This window comes from Artemia franciscana, chromosome 1, assembly GCF_032884065.1.
Source record: "Artemia franciscana chromosome 1, ASM3288406v1, whole genome shotgun sequence".
Classification (NCBI taxonomy): domain Eukaryota; kingdom Metazoa; phylum Arthropoda; class Branchiopoda; order Anostraca; family Artemiidae; genus Artemia; species Artemia franciscana.
Genome location: NC_088863.1, coordinates 22,885,749 through 22,904,364, shown reverse-complemented (window position 1 = coordinate 22,904,364; position 18,616 = coordinate 22,885,749). Strand labels below are relative to the sequence as shown.

Below are 18,616 nucleotides of genomic sequence, written 5' to 3'. Positions count from 1 at the left end.
ATTAGAAGACTTTTAAAAAATTACGCTAGATAACGTTCTTATCTCGGGATGTCAGTTACGATCATTTTGCTATCAAACGGCAAACAGTTATGGAAACAAATAGTTGTGTTGATTCATAACGCGCAGAGCAGGGCCAAACTTACTGGGCTAGACAAACCAACTAAGATGAAAAGAATATTCTGAAAAAAGGGTTGTATCGATTCGTGATACCCTAAAATGTATTTCTAAACGCTGTATTTCCTCAATCGGCGTGGAACTTTCAGGGTAAGTAGATTGAGCCGAAAGTATGTATCTTAACGACGACAAAAATTTAGAAATAAATTTAGTTATATGGATTGTTAGTGCGAAAATCCAATTTTTTTTTCACGCAGATCTGCCTCAATATTTCAAGTCATATTGATCTAGACACACAAATTGAAATTTCAGGACCTAGGGAATCTTCATTGAAATTTAAGGACCAAAAGAACCTAAATTAATACAAAAAAATTAAGGGAAGAAATCTGGTTGTATTGATTCCTGACGCCCTATTTTTTTATTTATTTAATGTCATTTCCTTTGTCAACAGAGCTCTTTAATTAATAATCCTGACGGCTTCAGCACCGTAGGGGCACCGTCCTCCCAAAATTGCACAGTGAGCCTAATATTAAAATATCCATTGCACAAAACTACTGTTTTTCAAAGATTTCGACTAAATACTCAAAATGTAAACAAAATTTTAATCCTTAGGCAGAGCAACTGAAAAATAATTACAGACATTCTTAATATTAACCAATTACAGAATTATGTAATTTAGACTCGAACAGAAATTAATTTAAATGTTTAAAGGATTGGAGGGCGGTAACAGTATCTTTATGCATAGACCGTAATTATCCTAGAAACGATGTTCTTGTTATGTCGTTGTTGATGTTAAGACAAATAAAAAGTACAGTTCTCGAAATACGAATCTTCATCAGTAAAACACAGCCTTTAGAAATTTCAGGGGGCGGAGGTTATACTCCGGCTTGTGCCAATTCGTGTTCTTGTTAAGCTTGAATTGACTATTCATTTCAATTTCTGTTCGTTATAAGATTCATTTATTCATTTGTGGCAGTATTTCTGCTTGTAATTTCTGGTTTTAATTATTTTATGACTTTATTTCTACCAGCCTTAAGTTTTAATATGGTTCTTCACTTTTCTTTGAAAAACTTCTTTTTTGAAGAAAGAAGTTTTTTTTTACATTAGAAGATACAGCAGTGGGAACATTGTTATAAAAACGTAATCTGAATTGAAAACGAAATTATAAAAGGGTTACTTTATCTGCTTTTATAATCTCTTCTTCTCCTTTAGGGTACCATGCAACTTTGACAAACCCTTTTTGGACCATCATATCGTCTTCATCGGCAGATTCATCGTCACTCGAATATTCAGCTGTTTCAACCACCATGCCATACTGGATTTCCTTATTTTTTGTGACTCGACAAACTTCATCTTCGAAAAACAGCGAGACTGGCTCATCTATGGCAAAGAAAATATTATTAACATTAAATCACTGTCCATTTACGATTAAAAATTATGAACAAGATTGGAAAACTAAAATTTAAGGTCAGGTGCATTTCAAGCATTTTCTAAATAAATATCATGATAAAGACGGGTGAATGTCATCAAAGCTGACGTGGAACCACTGATCAGCTTCAGAAAGTATGAGATGAGATGGGACGAGTCCTGAATTTAGCTAGTCGAATCACTGACGAAGGATAGAGACTCATAACCTTTAGCGGGTTTAATCAGCATTTTGCATAGCCTTCCTCAGCTCATTATAACCTCAAACAACTAAACAATGCTTCATTCTGCCTGGTACTTTGACCTCTGGTCATCACAGAAGAAAACATTCGTCGATCCTTTTTACTAGCACGTTCTATTGTTGCAAAATATAGCTGTTGACGCCAGGAAGCATGTCAAGGAGTACTTATTGCGTGTACAGACACATTGAAGAGCTTTTGATTGTAGTAGCTCAAGAATTGGAATAGCATGAAGCATTTTCCAGAATTTCATATAATTCTCTACCTGCTTCAATTCCTAATTATAAACATCCTTAATTATTTTCATAATATTCAACATTTCTGCACCTTTTGCATATTTTTAGGCTCCTATGTGGGAAACTTTGCAGCTCCTTATCCTCCCCAATTAGCACCCTGAATCGTACATGAATGCCCCATAGCCTGAATTTGTAGCAAAAAATGATCACTGACAAGTTTCAGATTTGACTTTTGTAAAAACCTTTAATCCAAAAGGCAAAAAAGGGCTTTTACTTATTATCTTTTATGATTAGGCTTTTAGTGAACCTTTTTTTTATGCATTAAAACTCTGCATGAACAGTCTAAACCACGTAAATTTTTATTATATAAAATTATAGTAGTCTAAAACTTAACAGCAAGAGAGGAACTAAGTCGTCAATCAAATGTCAATATAGTTGCAAAAATTAAATTTATGGTTTTCCACCTATGTTCCTTTCAGATCATGTGAGGCTAGTTCAAAGACCAAATAGACTAAGCACTGCTTTCTGATTTAAGTATAAAAAAATAGACCGTCTTACAGAAGTGAGTATGTGATGGAAAAATGATGATTGCACTTTCGAAAATGGCTTAGCAATCCTAATAGGATTATATATGCTAAGATAAAGAATATTTGCACTAAGTGTGATTAAAGTGAGATATCTGAAATTTTATATAAAATCCAAACAGATATTCTAGATGCCAGGGAAAATCTTATTTTTTAAATTATGACTCAACCACCTCTCAAATCAGTCTTCTCCAAAAGATATGGGTATTTTAATTATTGTATTAAAATACAAATGTCTACAGTTGGTCTTTAAATTGGTCATACAGACATCTCTCCCAGCTCCTATGTGTAAGCATCCTTGCAAAATGACAATTGCTAAGCTTCAAAATATGTATATATCAAGTTTTATAGGGAGCTCAAAGCATAAGTTTGCAATAAGAGGAGCAATAAACCTAGCTAATGTTTTCCCCTTCTTCATCCTCAAATATGACACAAAATGTAGAGGCTTAAATACACGAATCCAACTTTCAATGTAAAGTATATAATACAATATTTCTAAGTATGTATACGTGTAGGGAAATTACTTTTCTAAGGTAAAATATTCAGTGTGGGATATATATATATATATATATATATATATATATATATATATATATATATATATATATATATATATATATATATATATGTATATATATATATATATATATATCTTCTATATATATAAAAATAAGTTGTCTGTCTGTGGATCTGTGGATCAGGTGACGTCATGTTTCTGTGTCGGCTGACGTCATGAAATTTGACAGGGCCTTATGAGGGTGAGGCTGTTCTTATTCCTCGCATTCCCATGATTCCAACGGATCTGCTTTTTCAATTTAAAAGATTGCAATTCCCAATTCGATTGGCATTTGCAACCACCATCAACAAAGCTCAAGGGCAATCACTAGAAAAATGCGGTATAGATCTTAATACAGATTGCTTTACCAATGTACAATTGTATGTTGCATCTTTGAGGGTCGGTAAACCTGACAATCTATTTATACGCACAGACAATGGGACAGCGAAGACTGTTGTATATTCACAAGTTTTACGTAGTTAATTTGTATTGTATCTATCTATCTATCTATCTATATAAAAACGAGTTGTGTGTATGCATGTTTGTTTGTTTGTAAAAAGAGCGTTTGCATATGACGTCATTATTAGTACATACGGCTTTGTATATGGACAGACAATGGGAAAGCCAAGAATGTTGTATATTCACAATTTTTACGTAGTTTGAAACACATATATAAATCTATCTATATTCACAGGTGGGACACAGGGACACAACTACAATGGCGCGTAACTAATATGGCGCGTAACGACTTACGCGCGCGGGGGGGCTTGGGGGGGCGCGAGGCGCCCCACCAACTAGGTGTTGGGGTGGCGCGAAGCACCACCCCAATATATATATATATATATGTGTGTGTGTGTGTGTGTGTGCGTTCCTTAACATAAGATACACTTAAAAATCAACCAATAAAAAAAGAAGACAGAACCATAAAAATTAACTAAGCGTTCTATCTATGAATCGTCACATTATATTGAGAAAAAAGTCACATTCTTTGAATATCAACTTTTTGAACAAACATTAAAATAAATATAATATGTTATTAAAGTAAAAAATACCTATTTGAAATTCAACTTGGTAAATTTTGTTGCTCCAGCCCCCAGGTGGTGGAAGGATTTTATTTTTACTATTTGCAGATATAACTTCAAAGCCATCTCCATTTGAGGGCCTTCCAATTGCTCCTTGATTAAGGCATAGCTTCCTAATTTTTTCTACTGAAAGCGAGCCATCTTCATCAAGGGGTACTTCAAAAAAGTCGTTACCTTCGTTTATTCGAACCTTGACAATGGACGCCATTCTATGACAAATTCAGCAGCAACACAGACAAGTATTTACCTAAAAGGACATCATGAAGCTAAAACAAGATTAAACACTTTTTTTTCGTTATTTCTAACAGTTTTCAATAAATACCATGCTTAAAGGCTAAAAGGCATTTTGAGTTTTAGAACACTAAGGTGTAACATGCTACTGCTAGCAACTCATTGTAGTACCAAACCGCCTGAGGCCATCACTGCTAGACATGCTGCTCCTTTATCCCAAAGAATTCGAAGCCTACCTCTTTAGACCCTTCTTGGAAGTTCCAATTTCCCTCAAACCTGCCCTTACGGGACCCCCACCCCAAGCGAGAATGACTTGCTTTCTGCTTAGCCCTAGATGGTTGGCCAAAAAGGACAATCTTTGGCAATCCGTCATTCTCAATCCACAGAACGTGCCCTAGCCATCTCAAACTCCTTCCCATAATAATCATGCAGGACATCGACTTTTGTTGACACAAACCATGACAAACCATGCTGTGACCAAGATGGACCCAAAATTGCACAAAGCCTCCATTCAAATGGAGGTCCAAGGGACTCCATGCAGTCAGGCTCTAAGGTTAAACTGCCTTGTGTAAGTTTGAGAAGAAGTATTATTCCCTGGGCTGCAGAGTTGGGACCCATTACTTTCCTCGAGGCTATAAAAATTTCAATGATTTGAATAATATACAAATTTCAATTTGCAGCATTACAACGTTGAAAACCAACAACCCTATTGATATTTTAATTGATGAGTACAGGAAATCTGAACTGGACTTATTAGGAGTTTCAGAACTTCATTTCCATGGGCTATTAAACACTAAATTAGATGATACCTAATTCAGAAGTTTATTTTCTTGCTGTGAGTCAATTTTTTAACATGACTACTTAGAGCTGGAACAAAAGGTAGGCTCTAATTTATTTAGCAATGAGGAAAATATTAAAGCTCATGATACCATCCCTCTACCACAATTCTAAACACAAAAATAAAGTAGCAAGCTCAGCCAAAATCAGAAATAAATTCCTTGGAAAGATGACTGCAGAATTTTTCAGACATTCAGGGAAAGGCTCATTTTTAGATATCTAAATTTTTCTATTTCTCCTTCTAAGATAACTAAAGACATTTTGATGATGTGGCCAGGGAACCATTGCACATCTTAAGTACTTTCAGTTAAGAATGGTGAGGTTCATACTACATAGGCAGGGAGTAGGGCTCATGATGAATATGGAAGCTTTTTTTTATGGTATTTTAATGCCCAAAAATGAAAATCCAATCCACGGAAAGTTCCTCCAATGGAAACTTCCCCCGCGCACAAAATTGAGCAGCTAGAGACAAAGCACAAAACAGATACTTCAAAATGTCAATCAGCCACGCATTAAAAGTTAAAAGCTTAAGAAAAGTCTCCTGATCTTCGAAAAATCCAGAAAAAGCAGGATTTTGCCACAAAGAGAATCAAGTTGCTATCAATTGAACATTCTAAGAATACCAATCGATTTAAAAATATGAATGCCAGACGGTAGCACATTTGTCAGTGAAAAGTCATGTAATCCATACAAAACAAATTGTTGATGTGGACATTTATGTTAATGCTAGATTCGACTCAGTTGATTTAAATGATTTTTCATGATATTATGTTCGGTGGTGCATAATTGCACATCATGTACTATAAAGGAGGCGGGGGATGGTCACTGTTAGTGGGGGGGGGGGGGGCAGATGTCTAAAAGAGCACATTTCAATACCTAAATTGTCTAATCCTCCACGAACCTTGAGATAAATATGGGAAAGGGTACAGGGGGGGGGGGGGGGTTAATCTATCATATCCCTTCATTTAGACTAAGCCTGGATAAGGGTGCTGTGGGGAGAGGCCTCCCTTTTCATTATACAAACATTTCTTATAATTCTTTTAAAGCATCATTTAGCAAAACAGATTATTTTTCAGATATAAACAGATATATTTCTTATAAATTATACGAAGTGATGTGCAAGTACACATCAACTAAATGAAGTGCATGTCAATGCCAAAACATTCCAACTGTCATTGAACCTTCAAATAAATATAGAATGAGTTTTGGGGAAGGAGGGAGAGGTACAAATTGATGTCTAATCCCTCTTGATTCCCAGAAATATTTTTGGTCTACACCTATATTATTAGGACAGGGGGGTGGGAAATAGTACCATTCTCATTGCTAAAATCTTTTTTCTATGTAGTATTAATATTACATTGACCTACCTACCAGCACAGAGGAGGGAAAGGAAAGGCAGGGCATAATGGGCCTTCCCAAAACATTTTTGGGTGATAGTAGGATGACAAGTCCTACCAAGAGCTTTGCTTTCACCAATTTTCCTATATAAAATGCAGGGTTCGGACAGGTTGGTTAATTTCCAATTATAGGCTCTGTCCTATTTATATAGGATTTCCCGAGCCCAAATATAGGCCAAGTATAGGATTCGGAAGTCTTCGGGATCAGATCGGTGGTAGATGGCGTGGGATGCCTAGTCACGTAAATTCGTCATTTCTCGAGTTTCTGCATTTTTTTTTTTTTTTTTTTTTAATCAGATACAAATACTGTGGCAACGATTGACTGATACAGGTAAACTACCTGGAATCACTCTTGCTGCTTCTTGGGCATCAATTTAGATATGAGGTCAATTTTTCTCTTTGAAAGAGACTGCTCCATTGTCGCAGATTCCACCATCTGCTTTCTTTCACTTGTTCTGGACTTCACAGCACCTTCGAGCAAAGAAACAGCTAGGGCAATGGCTATGGAACTCTTGGACCCGGCAGCCTTCTTCATTCTATCGGTCACTTCTTGAAGTAGAGTATCTGCTACTGTTCTCTTTTCTCTGATGCTCTAAGTTTTTCTTTTCGCTTTCCATGTCTTCTATTTCTTTCTTTTTGTCGTGGACCTCCTGCAACTTCCACTTGTTGTCCTCTTCAAAAGCTCCTTTCTCCTTCTCGGATAGCTCTTCTTTTTTTCTTTTCATGCAGATATTGTTGATACCGAGACCGTGCAGAACGTGCAAGATTCAACATTTCTTTTGTAATAACAAACCGTTCTGGTTTTCCTCCATAAAGTCTCAACGTGTCATATACCATGAGTCTCGCATCCAGAACGCGTTCAGACATTTATGCCTGGTCTTCACCGAGAATCCTACCAGAACGCGAGAACCCACACTCAATATCTGCACTGCCAGGCGATAACGTCAGCATTGCTTTGATAAGCTTGGTAAGTTCCGGGTACTTGCTGTCCCCACGCTCATTCACCAGTCCAAAATAATGGCTCTAAAAATGATCGTTCCGAGTAATGTCCTCACGGGGTCCATTTTCCGTTCGCAAAAGCAGCCACTCAGATTGGGCGACGTCTGAGCTTGCTCCAATTACAATCTTGCGTGCCACAGCCGTTATGTCTGCAATGCTTCTTGAATCCTTCATGTTGATCGGACTCAAAAAGCGTAAAGCCTCTAGAAAACCATCCTTTTCCAGAGGACATTTGTTCAAAATATGGCGAATCCCCGCAATAAAATGTTTTCGCACATTGACATAGAAAATGGCCTTGTATTTCAGTGATGTTTTCTGACGGAAAGTTTGTTCCACATTTTCTGAAACTATGGGCTTTTCTGCAAATTTTTCAGCAAGGTTCAACATTTCTGGTGAGAAATTTTCAATCTCGATCATGAAATCTGGAGTAAAGACCCTTCTGCAAAGTGTCACAACGAGTCTTTTGATCTCTGAGTTCAGATGAGAGGCTCTTCTTTCTGGAACAGTTGGGCGAAACTTATGAACAGTTCTGCTGAGGCTAGAACAAACTCGAGTTGGGCCTTCATCGTCGCACTTCTGATATACGCCACAATCTTCAGAAATTTGGGAGTGGACAGAAGTTTCTTCAGCTTTTTTCTCTCGGCATGAAGTTCAGGAAGTACTCTAAGATTGCCGGCAACTGCTGCATGATTCTAGCAAGGGCACGTCCGATCGTCATCCAGCGGCTTCGGACATGCTATATGAAAGCATTCTCTGGCACTCTTACTTTCTTTTGGCACTTTCAAAAGTCTTCACAACGTGAAGGCCAGCCGTCAGAAAATGAATGCACAAGAATAACAAAGTCGGAACTTTCTTCCCCATACACCTGAAAAACCTTTCAAGAAAGCGTTGTGGATTATATGGATGTTTCAAGTACCAATATTCAACATTCCCTTTCCCGTCACTTCCTTTTTTTGGCGTTGAAACTGTTCCAAACGCTTTTGTTGACATTTGGTCCATCACTTCCAAGTGTCATCAGTTTTTCAAGTGGAAGCTGATTCTGCTCAATGGCTGACATAATCTTCCTACACAGATCATCACTTGTCGCGTGGCCCATAAAACTTGTGCATAAAAGTCTGCTCTGGATCTCGTTTCCATATGAGGACCAATATTGAACACGTATCTGTAACTCTTTCATACCAGCGTTGTTGGTTGTCTCGTCATATTCTAGCACAAGATATGACTGAATGTTTTTCACAAGCATTTGCTTAAAGTAAGGATGCAGCACATCAGTGATCAGATACATGAGTTTCTTCACACATAGGGACATTCCGTCGGAGATCTTACCGGGGAACATCGCATGGAAGGTTGCGACAATATGGTCTGAAGACTTAGCAGACATGGAACTCTGTACCGTCTGAAGTGCCCATATTAACTCAGCCTTATAAGCGGCATCACGCTCACAAAACATTTTTGTACAAACTAACAGTTTATCCTCAGTTTTTTCATCAACTCGAGATTGTCCATTCAGGTGAAGCTATAGTGGATGTAGTTAAGCAGTAACTGCGGCTTTGTGTTCTGCAGATCGCACATGTTGGTTTACTCCTGAGCAACCCCAGCTGTGCAACCAAAATTTTCAAACAGAGTTTTCAAAAGAACGAATACTGGTCGTTCCCAGTCTTACACCATTCGCCAATCTTTCTACCGCTGCAATCCGTCTTAGCAAGCCAAGAACTATTAAACTTGGTAGGCCCCATACATAATTACCAAGCATCACCTAAAAAATAGCATCCCAAGATTAAAAGACAATAAAAAGAAAAATATGGATATGTCCAAAACTGGGCCATAATCACATCAGCCTTTAAAATAGCGCTCAGGCAGGAAACGCATAAGTCGCAAGAACTCCAGTCTCATTAAGCAGATACTGCTAGCCTGTATACTGATCTTTGCTCATTTTGGACAGGCTTAACATAAAAAAAAAACATAGGCTACTAAGTCAACACAACAGCATAGCCTAGGCAGAAGCAGCTTACTAAGCCCAGTACAAAAAAATAGTTAAGTTCAAACAGCTCAACAGTTGTAATTAATTATCGATCTACATCGAAAGACTGCACAGTCTGCAACAGAGTCAAAAGCAAAAAGAAAAGCACATCTTGGCTTACTTAAAGAGAAGTAAAAATTTTAAATCATGAGCAATGTTCTTATTGCTCTTCAGCCGAAAATATAGGAATAATAGGATTTTAGCCAAAATATAGGCATTTTATAGGAGTCCATTAGAATATAGGAATTTATTGGAAAATATAGGCAAGTCCGAACGCTGAAAATGTGTAAATGTATTTAAACATATGCATACAATGTATTTCAATATCAAAGAACACTGCTATGGAGGTCGCTATGGCTTTGGCTATGTAAAAAACCATAGAACTGAACACAGTTACACAGAGCTTTCATCCACATGAATAACAATACCCATCTCTGTCCACCCAAGTTTCTTTATTAAAATTATTATTAAGGACTTGTTAAAAAAAATACCATTAATCAAACATTTGACTAAACAATAAAAACTTGTCCAAAATTTTCCTTACAATCCAATACTTGAATATTTGTGAGCAGAACTTTTGATTTCCCTTTTAATGAAAATCTGGAATCATCCAGGGGGAATATGGGGGGGGGGCGCATAAAACCAGTAGAAACAAGGAAAGATGGTATCCTAGCCTAGGTAACTTTGGTGTTAGAAAATATTAAAGATTATAGACTGCTGTCGTTTTCTAGGAGTGTTAGGAAACACTCCCAACAGGAGTGTTTGGTGTTAGGAAAATATTAAAGATGATAGACTGCTGTCGTTTTGTAGGAGTAACCACTTAGTTTTGACAAACACTGTATTTGGTCATTAAATATCAATATATTATTATGATTTTTCATAGGATGGTGAACCAGCCAGCCATGTCAATTATGCTAATATGAACCAAAGACTAGCAAGACATTGGGTTATACAGGAGTACTGCTATAGATACTAAAAGTAAAGATCACTATCTAGTAGTGTATAGAATTAATCTAAAGCTGAAATTTAGGTACAGTAACTACTTTCCAGGAAGTTGTGATGGGGGTAGACTCTGGAGCCGACATCCTTTGCTAAATTACTGAAGGTTATCAATAAGAAATTTGAAAAAAGGAAAGAAGACCTAAGTCAATGTTTGAAATAATCTAAGTTACAATATCCAAGTGTACTGATGAGCGTAGTTACATAATTCTGGTAGCCTTTGGCCTTTCCTTCTTGTTTTCCTTTAAGGATTCATTTGTACATTGAGATGATATAGCAATGAAAAGTTAGGCTCCAATGGTTGTCTGTAGCTCAGCTAGGTAGGTCCTCATGTTAATAATTTTAAGAGTTTCTAGGGGCACCAATTTACAAAAATGAAGGGAGCCAATGATTTAACTGTTTTTTTTTTAAGTGAAAACGAAAAAGATATGTGACTCAGTACCAGTCAAAGAGACAAATTAAAGTTTATCTGACAGCCATATTCTGCAGAGCCATCCAAGCTGAGTGGTTAGCAATCCAGACTTGAGATTCTGAGGTCAGGGGTTTGAGTCCTGGTGTTGTGGGTTATTTGGTTTGGGCCAAGGGTGAATGGTGTGACTCTGTAAGCTCAGCCAGAGTTGAGCCAGCTATAAATGGGTATCTTGAAAAATCTGGGGGGACAACACATGAATCATCAGATGATTTACCCCCAACCAAGCATTTCACTACCAGCCAAAGGCATTGAATCAGGAGACCAGTACCTGCACAATGCAGACCATTAGTCAGCATGTGGAAAAGTATTTTGTTTGTTTTTTCAAGTTAAATTTCTGCTGTAATTGATATTGTGGCTAGTCTTAATTAAAAGATAAATACTGTCTTGTAAGGAAAGGAGAGGCAATAGGAAGCAAAACAATAGGGTAAAGAATAATAAGAAAAAGAGAGGCAATTAAGATGCTAAGGAGAGTAGGTTATGATACTGGACAGCTCCAGTCATCTTATACATAAATTAAGACAATGAGAGATCAGTTCTCCATAATTTGGTGCATAAACTGCTTAAGATATAGACACCATAGGACTCTTATTGCATCATTCATGGTGAGCATGAGGCTTAATCTGACTCTTAAATTTGTGCTTTGAAATTAAGATCAAAGGTTTAAAGCAAATTGGAGAAATTGCAAAAAAGACAACATAAAATGCAGTAGCCTATATATTAGCCTGTACCTATTTTGGTTACCACCACGGGGTGTATGTGTGTGTTCAGATGTAAAAAAAGAGAGCTGGTTTGCTGCAACAAAAGCTAGAAATGTGGTAACCTAAATAATTTTATTTTTTTACAATATCTCAAATAAAGTCTTTGTATCCATAAAAATGCATAAAAATAAAACAGAAAAATGCGTTTCCAATTTTGATATTTCTGATCATATAGTAATTACATTGTTGTCTTCTATATTATTAGATAAAATACATTTTTTTCAACTGAAAGAAAGGAGCCATATTAAAATTTAAAACAGATAGTAATTATTCCATATATGAGGGGGTGTGTTCCTTCCTCAATGCCTTGCTTTAAACCAGAGTTTTTAGTATTTAAAGAAAGCTTGTTATTCCTGTTAAACAGCCCTTGTGTCTCAGGAGTCATTCTAAAAGAATTGGAAAAAAATTCAAACATTAGCATAAAGAGCAAGGGATTGAGGGGGAAGAGGCAGCCCCACTGATATGTGGGATAATTTCTGTTCGGTTTAAATTTTAATGTTGCTCCAACTTTGATTTGAAAAAATTATACCCTTAATTTAATTTCTAGCTGTTTTCCAAATAATGGCCAGAAATCTGCCTCCCCTCTCTGTAAAAGTATTCTTCGAAAAATATATTCTTTTGAAGTAAGCTTTGTATAATTTACTTCAGAATAATTGAGCTTGTTGGATAAATTTAGACTCACTTAACCAACCAGGCAGGTGCAGCATAATTTGCAGCAAGAACCATAGGAGCTGCCAATGGGGTGCAAATTACAAAACAAATTATCTGATATTAGAACTGGGACATGAACAAACCCAGAGGCATCAATTAGAGGAGACAGAGAAGCAATCTCCCCTAGATTTGGAGAAGTATTATTTGTTTGGCTTTGTCACTAAAAAACACATTATTTTGTGGTATCTTGGCTGAAAAAAAAAAACAGCAAAATTATCCTACCCCTGGATTTCAAAAAATACTCTCTCCACCCCCTCCCAACTATATTTCTACATATCTAATCACAATCATACAGTTAATTCCTTGGCATATTTTGAGTTATATAAAATTCCTAACCAAAGGTCATTCCAGTTCCATATTCAATAAGTCAGTAGCTAAAAATCGAGCCCAATACTGTACTACAAAATTCAGTTGCATAATAATTTATCCATATAATTTGAATAAAAAAAAACAGTCATTATTTGAAATTATGACAAAAAAAGTGAATAATTTCAAAAATACAAATAATTTGAAAAATACTGATTATATCAGTTTGTGTTTGCATTTTTAGCTTGCTTTTGCCTGTGAATTCTTGCAAGTAAATGGCTAACCACAGTGTTATACTTTCTTCTAGTTACCCAAAGAGCTGTATAATGTTAATAAAAGTTTTGAAAGAATTCTAATGTTGTTCACTTTCCCTCTACAAATACTACAGAAGATCACAGTACCATCCATCACATTAAAAAATTAGGGTTTGCAAGTTTAAGGTCCTTGTCAAATCTTAGGTAGGAGATCTTAAAGATTGAACAAAGTATCTAAATCATACATAGACTCTATTTTGGATAAGTTCCATTTAAGGAAAGTACTGTAAAGCAAAATAATTGCATTTAAATGTGCCAGGACATAAGGATAAGTTTTATTTAAGTTTAAACATAAACAAAAAAAGTTCCCTAAATTTTGGTTAGTCAATTTTTACAAGCCCAATCCAAACTATCAGTCAATCCCAATTATCTACTTTATATCCAGGATTAGGGGCAAACTGTCCTATAGTGTTTATTTAGGAAAAGGATTCTTGTAATAAGATTACCAAAAATTTATATATCTCAGAGTACTACACCCTCTAATTTATTCTAAAATGGAAAGAGGATGGTTGAAAGGCATGTTGAATGATATGTTTACCTGTAAGCTAGATAATTAATGAGAACACTATTAAACTGACCTGAACTTTTGCAATATAGCCTAAATCTAGCCTTATTCACTGGCCAATCCAAGGGGTTGTGGGCAAGATCTTTTCAGGTGCCCTCTTTCCCTGTTTTTTTCTTTTTTTCACTCTTTTTTTTAGAATAAATTTGTCAATTTGGTCAACTATTGGCACTTTTGTCACATTGAGCCTGCTCCCAAGATTTTGTTCATTGGTGCCCTTGTCACATTGGGCCTCCCAAGATTTTGCTCTATATCTGCCCCTTGCCTCATGAGGGGGGGGACTCCAGTAGTAATGATTACTACATTTGGAAAGAATGTCTACCTTAAATTACCTTAAATCGCACTGTCCGGCGAATAAGGTTGGGTGAACATCCTGTAGATTCGCCGGTTGAGTGATGGAGGTGGAAGTGCGTTGTCTAGTTCCGTTGAGTAGATCCACTGGCCTCCCAGTGTAGTTTCCACTCCATCGCTGCCCAGTCTCGGTCAATTGCTTTTTTGAAGTTGTCAACAGTTTTGGACTGAACTGTTTCTTCACTAAGGGAATTCCACAGTGGAACAGCACGAGTTGAGAAGAAGTTGGAACGTTCTCTCCGTGAGCTTCTTTGTTGCTGGAGCTTCTTGGTGTGGCCCCGGGTGTGGCTAGAGAGCGACTTATTAAAAAGCCCTGGTGTGACACCATTCTCCAGCAGCTTGTGGGTCAGGATTGCATCTCCGCGTTTCCTCCTGTACGTCAGGGTTGGGAGCTTGAGTTTCTTGAGGCGTTCAGGGTACGAGAGGTTCTTACATTTGGTTGGTAGTTTTGTAGCCCTCCGCTGAACGCTCTCAAGGATCATCTTGTCCACGACATAGTGGGGAACGGCAAGAGAGACTCCGTACTCAAGTTGCGGTCTGACCAGTCCTGTATATAGCTTCCTGATTGTCCTGGGAGATCTACTGGTGATATTACGTCTGATGAGACCAAGGGACCTGTTGCCTTTTGCAGCTAGGTATTTGCTGTGACTATGGAATTTCATTTTGTCATCAACAATGACCCCAAGGTCTCTTTCTTCGGTGACAGTTTCCAAAGTTATGAGCTTCCCAGTACGATCTGTCATTGTATATGTCATTCCTGGGTTCTTAGGGCCAAGATGTAGGACTTTGCACTTTTCAGCATTAAACTCGAGGGACCAGGAAGAGGACCAGTTGTTGAGGGTGTGCAGATCTGCCTGCAGAGCTGCGCACTGTTGGTTGTTTGCGACTGGGCCAAACAATTTCGAGTCGTCTGCAAACAGTTTAAGGTCATTTTGCACTGACTGGGCTGAGTCATTGATGAACATGTTGAAGAGGGTAGGTCCCAGTTTAGTTCCTTGCGGAACTCCGCTGAGCACTGGAGTTGGGTTTGACATGATTTGATTCCCCTCCTCATCATACATCATCACCCTCTGTATTCTATCCTTGAGAAACTGGATAATCCATTCTCTTACATCTTGGTGGAGTTGATAGAACTCTAGTTTCCTTTCCAGGTACGAGTGTACTACCTTCTCGAAAGCTTTGGCTTGGTCCAGCAAGAGTACGTCAACTGGAAGGCCTTCCTCAATCATCTTGGTGATTATGTCATATGATTGAATTAGGTTTGTCTCCACAGAGCGACCCTTCCTGAAACCATGTTGTCCATCGTATAACAGGCTGTTAGTTTCCAGATGTGCAACGATTGCATCATTTAAGACGCCTTCCATGACTTTTGATGGGACAGAAGTCAGGCTGATGGGTCTGTAATTCTGTGGTTTATCTTTCTGTCCTTTTTTGAAAACTGGCATGACATTTGCTGTTTTCCAGTCAGAGGGAATAGTTTTGGAAGCTATTGACATCTGGAATATTCTTGTCAGGGGTTCCGCTATTTCAGCTGCGGTCTCCTTCAGCAACCTAGGATGGATGCCATCGGGTCCCTTTGCCTTGGATGGGTCCAAAGTTTTTAGGCGCTTGTAAGTATCACAAGCTGTGAACTGGATCGATGGCATAGGGTGTTTGATGTGGGTGGTTGGCATATCCGGTGGGGGGCATCCAGGGTCTTTAGAGAAATTTGACGAGAAGCATTGATTGAGGGTATCTGCCATTACCAATGGGTCGGTTATTTTGGTTCCATCGCTGGAGGTAAAATGATGGATCGACCTGCGGCTTGGGTTGTTTGAAGTGACATATCTCCAAAACTTTTTTGGATTGGTTTTTGCCTCTAGTGCTATCGACTCCTCATATCTTATGGTTGCTTTTCTGGTCGCATTTCTCAGTTTGTTCCTGGCCTTTTTGTACTGCTCTAGATGGGCTGCACTCTCACAATTTTTATACTTTTTCCAAGCTTTCTTTTTCTTATTAATGACTTTTTTTAGCTGTGGTGACATATACGGAAGGGTTCTGGGACGTTCTGAGAAGTAAGTTTTCGTATGCTTCAACTCAAGACTCAGTAGTATGTCCTTGAAAAGCTCCCAGGATGCTTCAGTGTCTTGTTGCAAGGAGTTTTCCCATTCAATCTCTTGTAGGTCCTGGCGTATTTTCTTGTAATCAACAAACGTTCGTTTGATTTTGTTGGTTGGTATCTGATTCAAGATTATTGCACTCAGGATACAAAGATGGTCGCTTGCTCCAAGGGGGGGTAAGTTTGCTGTTGACATAATTTTTTCGGGGTTGTTTGACAGAACGAGATCAAGGAGAGATGGAGTTTGATGATCTCTATGTCTGGTAGGGAACTCAACTGTCTGGACCAGCAGGTTATCAGCAAAGGCTTCAAGAGTTGGATTGGTATAGTTGTTTTGAAGAGTAAAGCCTAAACCATCGACCCACCTGGTGTCCGGCATGTTAAAGTCTCCTGTGATGATGACATTTTTGGGGTTACATATTGTCATTTCATTTATAATATTTGCCACATACTGAAATGATTCTTCGGAGCTGGGGGGGGAAGGGCTACGGTAAATCACACCAATTCTAAACTTTTCAGACCCTACTGTCAATTCAACCAGGATAGACTCTACCCAAAAATAATTGGCACTTGTGAAAAGGTCAAAGTTATTTACCTTCAAGGCTGACTTGATGTATATGGCAACTCCTCTCCTCACATTGGGTCTGTCCAGATTCGAAATGACTGTGTATCCTGGTATCTGAATATGGCTATCCTCCAGTCTATTTTGAGAGTTTTTTGGGCAAATTTCACTTAAGCACACAACGTCTATATCTTCGTGAGCCAGCAACACTTTTAGCTCATTCAGCTTGTTTGGCAAGGAGTCAATGTTTGTTGACAACACTTTCATCACTTGTTTCTGTCTGCTTCTTCTTCTTCCTGAGCCCGCTGGAACTAGCACGTCATCGTTGGATGACGGACTTTCGTCTGCTTCGCTAGATGCTGCGTCAGTTGAATAAGAATCTGGCGAGTTGTATTCCGATTCAACAGAAAGAACGCAGCTAGTGTCAGATTTGGCAGTTTCAAAACTGCATTCCGATGAATGTTCTTGAGCTGATATGGAACTACTATATAATACACTGTTAAATGACACTAAACTACTATTTACATGTCTTTCGTCTGGCTGTGCATCTAGTGCTCCATCGCTCCCAATGCTGGGGGTGGAGCTCGCTGACCGTTTTTTGAGACGACTTTGCCGTTCCGTACTCCGAGGTCAGTCTCACCGTTTGCAATCCGTCTTTTAAGTTCCTCTGTAGCGCTCTTACGTTTAGCTCTGTCCTCTCGGGACTCATCGCTGTGGAACTGTATGTCTGCTTTCAGCTCGACGGATTTTTTCAAGATCTTTACCTTGGTGGCAATGTCTGTAACACTAAAAAGAATCGGGGGAGGGCGGTGTGGGACTTGCTGGGTGGGTGGTTTGTTTGCACCGAGTCTTTTCAGGTTCAGAATTTTGACGCCGGGGAGACTATAATCTGAGGCTAGGTGCTGGATCACAAAGTTTGTATCATCGTCTGTAGGTGAGACACCGTAAGCGATGAGGTTCAGTTTCCTGCGTTGTCTGTCCCTATCCTGCCTCATCACTTTTAGGACTTGGTCCTCTAGGTCAGTACCAACTCTTCCCTCCGCGACTAGTTTAGAGATTCTGCTATCGACATCAGCAACAGAACACTTAGATGCCATGTCTCTTTCAATGTTGGAGATCCGATCACTGAGTGGGTTTACTGCCTCGCTTATTTCTTTTGTGATACTGTCCTTAAATAAGTCGAACGAATCATCAAACTTTTTTGCGATTCGATCTTCAAACTCGGAAAGGAGGGTTTTTACTTGGTTACCAATGTTACTTTGATTGGACGACTGCGGTGCCCTGAGTTTGCACACTGGGCATACCCACTGGCAACCAATTCGCCTTGTCATCTTTGTGAAAAGATTGTACTCAGCTAGGGGCATCTCCAAACACTTTATACATAGCCAATTTTCACAAGAATCACATTCAAGGGCAGATGAGTTAGGGTCTAATGCTACCGCGCACGCTGAGCATTTGTCTTGGCCTTTAATCGGACTGTCTTTCTTCCGCTTAGATGACTGCGATGCCATCTGTGGTTCTTTCTCGAAAAGTCTGTAATTAATTCGTACTCGTACGCAGATGAGAGTGTCAAGTTTGTGGGCACGGATTCAGAACTTGGGGGACCTGTGGGAAGCGCGGATACTCAAATCACCTATCCCCAGCAGTTTAAGGATGGATATCCCGCCGGTACCAATACGGCTCTTCGTGTTTGTTATCGCTCTCTTCTGCACAGGTTTCCCCAAATGCAGAAAATAAACGATTCAACTTACGTAATCTGTGGC

General features: G+C 38.5%; 1 protein-coding gene across 1 annotated transcript in view; it reads right to left on the bottom strand.

The window, feature by feature from the left end:
- Window positions 1–18,616, bottom strand: part of LOC136027029 ((E3-independent) E2 ubiquitin-conjugating enzyme UBE2O-like) — a 97,457-nt gene that overhangs the window by 77,003 nt on the left and 1,838 nt on the right. Inside the window, exons 2-3 of the mRNA XM_065703947.1 lie at window positions 4,207–4,483; window positions 1,292–1,494 (exon numbers count right to left, since the gene is read on the bottom strand). Coding sequence (XP_065560019.1) covers window positions 1,292–1,494; window positions 4,207–4,444 — 441 coding nt within the window. The 5' untranslated portion in view covers window positions 4,445–4,483. The remainder of the gene's footprint in view (window positions 1–1,291; window positions 1,495–4,206; window positions 4,484–18,616) is intronic.